Source organism: Ipomoea nil, unplaced genomic scaffold, assembly GCF_001879475.1.
Source record: "Ipomoea nil cultivar Tokyo-kokei standard unplaced genomic scaffold, Asagao_1.1 scaffold1834, whole genome shotgun sequence".
NCBI lineage: Eukaryota > Viridiplantae > Streptophyta > Magnoliopsida > Solanales > Convolvulaceae > Ipomoea > Ipomoea nil.
Genome location: NW_017618262.1, coordinates 2,184,987 through 2,193,660, shown reverse-complemented (window position 1 = coordinate 2,193,660; position 8,674 = coordinate 2,184,987). Strand labels below are relative to the sequence as shown.

At 35.3% G+C, this 8,674-nt stretch overlaps 1 protein-coding gene across 1 annotated transcript; it reads right to left on the bottom strand.

Annotated features, from left to right (window-relative positions):
- Positions 1-2,535: 2,535 nt before the first annotated feature.
- On the bottom strand, positions 2,536-8,096 carry LOC109193162 (protein SUPPRESSOR OF K(+) TRANSPORT GROWTH DEFECT 1-like). The gene is made up of 8 exons (XM_019344007.1): positions 7,356-8,096; positions 5,534-5,639; positions 4,359-4,557; positions 4,201-4,269; positions 4,053-4,127; positions 3,840-3,938; positions 3,599-3,754; positions 2,536-2,896 (listed from the first exon to the last, which is right to left on the bottom strand). The coding sequence occupies exons 1-8, from the start codon at positions 7,825-7,827 to the stop codon at positions 2,771-2,773; spliced, it is 1,302 nt and encodes a 433-aa protein (XP_019199552.1). The 5' UTR covers positions 7,828-8,096; the 3' UTR covers positions 2,536-2,770.
- Positions 8,097-8,674: the final 578 nt, after the last annotated feature.

Sequence of the window (8,674 nt, the reverse complement as noted above, 5' to 3'; positions counted from 1 at the left end):
ACGTGTTTTGTGATCCTTTAATTTTAAATATTTTGTTATCCTTTGAGGTGTAATCCTAGCTAACTAGTCGAGATGGTCAAACCAAAAAATACAATATCCACTTAAGAATGAATGGTAATAAAGAAGTTGTCAGCAGAACAATAGTTATATCGTGGAAGAACATGCATCCAAACATATCTCTATTTTTTTTTCCTTATACTTTTTTCAACTTAAATTTATTCTCATTTTCTACCAATGAAATTAATGTATAAATAATATATTATTAAAAAAAGTCTAATTGAAATCTTTTAAAAAATAAATCTATAAGTACATAAAGTTATTACTTTAGCGTAATGTTTACGTACATTAAGCTTTGTTTTTATAAACATATAAAAAGAACATTAGAGACCTTTTATGTTTATGAACATATAGAACAAATATTATGAACATAGTACATGATGAGTGTTATTAAACATGATGCGTCTATAATATAATGTTTATGTAGATTAAGCTATGTTTTTATGAATATATAAAAGTAACATTATAAACCTACTATAGAATGAATGAAAATACATATGATGTACGTTTATTATTTAGTGTTTATGAACATTACTGTTTAGGTTTATTGACATAAACAAACATTACTGGTGGCTAGGGGATTGTTCGACGGAGGCCGATGAAGGGTCAAGTCCAACAATTGGTGGCTAGGGAGATGGTTGGGCAGAGGCCGATGAAGGGTCAAGTCTAGCATTATTCATCTACCCAACAATGTGATGTCGGTATATAAGGAAATAAAGTTGCGTATTCATTGTGAGCTATAGCTTTTGGCATAGAACCCTCATCCACCATATAATTTGCCCCTAAAGTATTTTATCTCTGGACCAGCAAAAAGTTTAGGGGGCTACTAGACCGGCAAATTATACCGTGGACCAAGGTCTACCTTGCATTGTGGACCCTGGTTCAAAAATAACCTTAAAATTACGTACATGCATTTGACACATTCTGTACATTCAGTTAACTATTTCTATACCGGTAAACAAATTAAATGCACATCACATGATAATTATATACACATAACATAATAGTTACAAACACAGACTATTAACTGCATGTACAAAATATGTTAACTACAGACACTTAACATATTAACTAACATGTTATATGTCTGTAGTTAACATATTATGTACATGTAGTTAACAATTTTTGTGTCAATGGTTATCATATTATGTACCTTCAATTTGTTTACAAGTACAAAAATTATATTGTTTATCGCACGTAGTGTTGCAAAAATCCCGGCTAGGCACTGATTAATCGACGCTAGGAGCTGGCCAGCCGCCTAGCATATCACCATAATCGGTGATCTAGGCGGCCTACTAGGCCGCCTAAGCATCGCCTAGGCGCAGCCTGCCTAGGCACCAACTGGGCCGCCTAGTCGACCGATTAGCTATTGTTCCCTTCTTTTTTTAATGGGTTATTTCACTCGAAATGACATCGTTTTGAGCAAAACAACCCTAAATTGTTCGAATGTCTTTTAGGTTAATATTTAATATTTTAGTATTAACTTTTAAAATATTAAATAGTTCATAATTATCAAGTCTTAAAAAATAAAAAAATAAATAAAAATTAAACAAATTTTTTAAAAAATAAAAAATAAAATAAAAATACACGGACGCCTAGGCCCTGATTAATCACCGCTTAGGCACCCCCGAGCGCCTAACGATTTTTTCAATGCAATATAAATCCTGGTCCATGGTATAACAATTGCTCTCGTGTCGAACCCTAATAGCTATTGCGTGGACCATTATCCACATAGTTGTGTAGACCACGATCCAAAAACGTCATTTTGTGTAATTTTTTTCACACGACCCACTGCAACATACATTTTTGTAACTCATAATGGACATTATTCTAAAGTATATTGTACATTATTCTAATACATAAAGTACATTTACCTAAGATGTACATTATTCCAACACATAAGGTACATCATTCTAACATATAAAGTACATTATTCTAGCTCATAAAATTCAACGTTTTTTTGGCCAACATTTTACCATTTAATTGGGCCAGACCAAAAATAAACTGCATAAATAGGTAAATGTAAATGGCCTATTTAACATTTTTTCCTAATTTATTTTGTTCTTATTTTTTTTTTAATACTACTGACTCCATTACAATATGATACTGGTTCATAACTACTTTCTCAACCAAATGAAACACAAAACGCCTCCACTGAAGCTCGAACCCACAACTTCCCCAGTTCCCCTATGAAGGAGCAACTTGGTGCCATTAATCCGTCCTTGGCTTATTTTGTTCTTGATAATTTATCATGTTTTACACAATATGGAAGTATTACTATTTGAGACACCTAACATTTTTCCTTTTTATTATGTATTTATTAGTATTTTAGTCCCTAAATGGTTAGAGATAGAAAAGAAAAGAAAAGAAAAGAAAAAGTTGAATTACAGATCAGAGATCACTTACTGCCATCTGGCTTCGACCTTTTTCTTGAATGAAACCCCCACGCTTTGTTAGTTATAAGGAACAGCTTCAAAGTGGCCGGAAAATGGATCACTTGAATATTGACAGTAATTGCAACTCAGGAATCTGAATGTTACATTTCCAGTTGGATAAATACAAGCAATCCATAATACCATTGAAATTCATGTTCATTTCCCATTACAAGAGGCCTCAGATTGATATGTACTGCCTTGAACAAGTAGACGAAAACATAGGAGGGAGAACAAGCACATGAACAAAGCAATGGTGAACGCAAATCATGTCAGTTTCATCAACCTTCCTCTCCAAACTCCTGTGTAAATCTCTCGTGCACGTCGAGATCAGATTTGCTCACTGTCGGCCTTTGTCGTGCAAGCACCTTATCGAAATCTGTCTTTGTAATGGGTGGGGGAATGATCTGCAAGGCATTAATCAGTGGAAAGAACCAATCAGTTATAAAAACTTCAGAAATCTTTAGTCTCAAAATCACTACCAATATTTTATCATTCCCCACGGGGACAAGTTTAGCGTTGATGGTTAGATTGAACATTTATGTTTATATATTATATGCTCAACACACACCCAGCCGATTTCTTTTGACAAGATTCAAGCAACACGTGGACCATAGTCTCATTTTATCGGGTGGCACAGAAATTCAAACTCATGACTGGGGTGATGGGGTTAGCTCTGGTACCAAATTGAAACATGTGCAGATCTTAACTAAAAATCTAAGCTGATAGTTGGATTGCAAATGTTTATATATTATATATGCTCAACAAGAACAATGAGAAAATAATCATTTGAGAAGTGCTAACTATAGGGGGTATATGAATAGTAGCACCTTAATCTGTCATGTCATATCAAACATATATTGCATCTGGCCTACATCCTAGTTACCATAAATCTATAGGGGGCACCAATGAGTGAGGTTGATCCAATCCACTCACCCACTTACCATCAATGCCCATTATTTCTAGTGGGCATTATAAGCTCTAAGAATGAAATCAAAGATGTGCTTTGATATCCCAACTAAAACCACACCGCCAGTAAAAGATGAGATGTTGAGAAGAAATGACCAAAGATATCAACTGACTTTATAAACTGTGTTGCAATAACATACCTTTGAAGCAAGCCCGTTTGCAGCAAGCTCTTGGATATTTGTTTGGACAGCACCTGGTTGCTTTGGTCCACATGGCATCCATGTATCATTAGAAGTCTTAATGAAGAACATAGCATCTTGTGTTTTACGAACAGGTTCAAAGAGGACATCTTTAACCTGGTGAAGTAATGAATGAAGTGTATGCATTACAAGGGAACACAATACATCGTAATCCAACAAGCTGGTAACACTCAGCACTTACACAAACAGATATATCAGAGCCAGAAAAACCTTCCGTTTTATGAGCCAAATCTTCGAAGCCACTTTCACTCAAGTCGTGAGGGGTGTCCCCTAAATGAACCTAAGTAATTGACACAAGCAACCCAAAAAAGGTCTTGAAATCCTGAATAGTAAGTCAGCCCTCTCTAAAATAACTGAACTATATTCCAACAGAAAAGGAACAAACAGCACTTACTTTGAACATGTGCTGCCGTGCCTTCAAGTCTGGTAGAGGGATGTATATCCGCTTGTCAAATCGTCTCCTAATTGCCTGTAGAAGACAACTGTTAGCACAACTGTTAAAATCAAATGGTTATGCCATTTACAATTAATTAACTATTTACCTGATCAAGAGCATACGGAGTATTTGTGGCTGCAAGGACAAGAACTTTATCATCATTATGTCCAACCCCCTGCAATGATAATGTGTACAGAAGATATGCTACCCTCCATAACCTGAAAGAATATACACACACACACATAGTATTGGGGTAACTGTTACCTGCATCTGCACAAGTAGCTCTGTTTTGATACGCCTGGATGCTTCACTCTCATTTCCTTCCCCACGTTGTCCACACAAGGAATCTATTTCATCAATGAATATAATGGAAGGAGCACTCTCACGAGCCATTTCGAAAAGGTTAGAAACAAGCTTTTCACTTTCCCCCATCCACTTTGAAACAAGGTCAGATGATGATACACTGCATAAGAACAGTTGGCACTTGCCAACTTTATGGCCTAAGTTTCTTGATAAAGATCTATGAAAGTATACAACGGAAAATGGTGCATAACCAAAATTTTCCACTATGGGAATATTCAGATTAGGCACCATGGTCTCTGTTACTTGCAGAAAAGTATCAGAAAGAAGATTCTGGCGTAAGTGAATAACACGTGAGTTGTAAAACAGAATATTAGCATAAGATAAATGAAATGATAGGATAAGAGCGGAATAGAGGAGAAAGTGTGCATGACTGAGTAACAACAACAACAACAACAACAACAACAACAACAACAATAATAATAATAATAAGTGAAATCAACCTCCATCCTTACAGTAAATTCTTTGGTCTAAGTTTAGACAAATATTACCCCATCACCCCAGGAATTCTGGGTGCACTGCTGTACACAACTGAAATGAAAAGAACCCCTAAGGGATGCCAATAAGAAGTGCAGGTAAAGCTCAACAACTATATTAAACTCTGATATCCAATGGGAACAAAGGAGAAAGCATTTGGAGTACTAACAGTTAAACTAATATGAAGTCTATAAGTTTAGCTATTTCTGTGCCCAATGATTTATCTTTAAGCTAGACTAATGTAACTTGAACTGAAATGTTTTGATAATTTGGTATTAAAATAAAATTTAAAAAAAAAAAAAAACATAATTTATAGAAAAGATGGTTGTTTTGTAAGGAAAGCAAAAGGTCAATTTTGTAATTATATTAAATATTAAGGTTAAATTAGTAACAAATAGTACAATTGGAGAAGCATAATGCACAACATCCATCATTTCTTAACATTAGAAGGCCTAATTGTAAGATCATTCCAATGTACAATTGCATAAAGCATATTCTAAGATTGATGCAAATATATAGAAAGTCAACTTAATCCCATTTAGTCATTCACCTTTATAATATAGAGATACATACATTTCAAGAGATTGTAAGATGGAATATACCTGAAAAATGTTGACTCTGCCTCAGTAGCAACAGCCTTAGCTAAGTAGGACTTCCCTGTTCCAGGAGGACCATATAAAAGAAAAGCTCTCCATGGGCGCCTCTTGCCTATAAAGAACAAAAAGTTCTCAGATTGTAACTGATATAAACCAACAGTATTTACATGCCCAATTCAAAGAGCCACGACATTAACAAGAAACTATAGCATTAGTAAATATATGCTTAGAAGCATTCTCTTGACTCATCCTCTTCTTTTTTGGCAGGGGTATGGGAAGATACAATCATTATATTGACAAAGAAGAGAAAGCAAGAGTAATGATAGTATTTGACAATGCAGTAGATTACAGTTTATGATGAAACTATGAAAGTTCTCACCCCACACAGGAAATATCAATGCTTGTAGATAAGACCATTATACAAAAACAGCCAGATAGTCTTGTCATCAAGGTTGACATCACAAAAAGAAAACTTTCAAAGTATGTTGCAGATTTTGACTTCACTAGCTAATGGTAATTTTAATTGCTGAGAACTACCACAACCACATAAATTCTACCATACACTTCCCGCAGCCTGCAAGGCAGTAATTCATTCTTCATAAGTTAGAGCAATATCACTGATTCTTAGAGTCATGGTGATACATGCTGGGAGGTATGATTATTTAGGAAGTCTTAATTTTTTAAAAATTATATTACATAGCTTAGATATTAAGAAACTAGTAAATAATTATTTAGCTTATTACTTAGTTAGTTTAGTTATTTAGAAGCTACTAAATAGTTATTTAGTTTATTATTCTTAGTATTTTAGTTTAGGCAATTTAGTTATTTGGAAACTACCATGTAATTAATCATTTCTTAGTTTAGGAATTCTTGTAATTAGCCCTATAAAAGGAGTGTTATTTAGAATAATAGACAAGCAGAAATTCAATCCCAAAAGGGGTCTAAAGGGAGTTTTGGGTCTCAAGAAAACCCAGTGTTTTCTTTTCCTTAACATTCTTTTCTTTTGCATTTTCTTGTCCGTGACAAAAGTACATAATACATGGTTCATACTGTTAAAACAAACACTCTGAAAACAGAGGCAAGGTTGAATGCTTTTTCCTTGCCTAGACCCTACATCAAGTGGGAATCCTTGTGCACCAAGTCTGAAAATGTTTTAGTTCCAGAAAAAAGACAGAATGATAGAAGTTTAATCAGCATCACATTAAACAAATCTCTTTTTTATTTTATTGAGTTTTAGTGAGCCTTCCCATTGAGCTATTGAAAATCACCATTTTTGAATGATTTCTTTTTTCTTTAGTGATCCTTTACTTCTAGACTTGTAGATACTTAAAGGATAAACACGTCATCAGAGTTTTCAAACAGTGCCCAAAGGTCCTGCATCAAAGCAGGAAAGGGAGAAGGATGAGATGTGCTCAAATAATTATTGGACTTAATACAAAGAGCATCTACGCTTCAGTGCCATCACAAGAAATAAATACTAAAGATAATAGGGAAGAACTCCAAGAAAATATGTTCATCCCAATTCCCACCTATCCAAATCCACCATTAAGCTTCAGGCATTACCAAATCTTCTGACCACCTAAGGTAAACTCAAATTTGCTGAAAACAAAGCCTGCACATATTTCACATAGTGAAGTTGACTGGCATCTCAAAGTAGCTGATCACTAATCACTAATGGCTAAAGTTATACTATTTAGATATATAATTCAGAGCTAAATGGCAACATAAAAGAACTAGAAACTAAATAAAGTAATCAACTTTACCTATAAAACATTCCATACAGACAGAGAAAAAAGCAAAGAAAAGCATATGGCTATTGCAAACTCACCAGTGAAAAACTGAGGAAACTTAACAGGCAAAATCACAGCCTCCTGCAAGGCCTGCTTGGCGCTCTCTAGCCCGGCAACATCACTCCACTTGACATTAGGCTTTTCTCTAACGATCGCCGAGTTGAGCCCAGCCCGGAGCTTGGACTGCTCAGGATCCTCCCCGTCCTCCCCATCCTTAGGCTTGGTCTTAGACCTGGAAGCCACGGCCGCATCCCCGTTGGAAGCGGGGCCGGGGCCGGTGCCGCCCTCATCAAGCACAGCTCGGATCTCCTCCGCACGGCGCAAGTACTCCGTGAACTTGTGGGTGATGGCCTCCTTGATCTTGGGGTTCTTCTCGTACTTGAGGTGAGTCTTGAAGTATTCCAAGGCGTTCATGTACAGCGGGAACGCCTTGGCGTAGTTCCCCGCATTGTCCTCCTGCACCGCTTGCCGCACATACTCGATCGCCTGCTCTTTGAAATTGCTATACATCCTCCTCGATCATGCGTGTGTAAGTAAACACACAGAGACGAAGTGAGGAACCCTAGAAACTGGTGGATTGTTTGTTTAATCGATGGATATCAGTAACAAATTTGAAATTCTTGGAACCCTAGAAATGAGGGGCTTTAGATTTAGGAAATGAAATAATTTCGGATAACTAAAAATAATAATCAGAGTTTGAATTTGAATCATCAAAGTATGCTGATTGCTGATTCCATAGTTGTTAAGAATGGTCTGCTCTAAACCAAGGTGCCCCCTTTCTGCCTTCTGGAACGCAATACCGTACTTCCGTGGGAGACTAATAATTAATTAATTATTAAAAATATTTTGATATTGTTTTGAAATTGATTTGTTGTTCAATTTTATTTGGAATACTCATTTTAAATATGTACATTGTGTTTTGAAAAATATTCAATAAATAAATAAAAATTGTAATAATAGGCAAATTATATGATTAGAGTAATGATCACACACATAAATTTTATAACTATTTTCGGTACTGATAAGTTACTTTTTTCATATAAGTCTCAATACAAGTGCTCACATCAAGATTTTGTAAGTGGGAATAAAAGTTGAGAGTAAAAAATAGGAGTACATATAATATTTTTCATTGCAGGCCTATTTCGTGAAGACGCGAAGTCGCAAACTAAACATGCGATTAGAGATCAACTTTGATTGATGATAAGAAAGACTATTATATATTATATACATTTTTAAAAACTATATTTACTTTAATTGTTCGATAAACAATTGAGCCTTTCAAAAAAGCGTATTAGATTAGGGTTTTTCTTCTTTGGTATTCTACACGGCCGCTGCCTCCGTGAAGCAAGTCGATTGG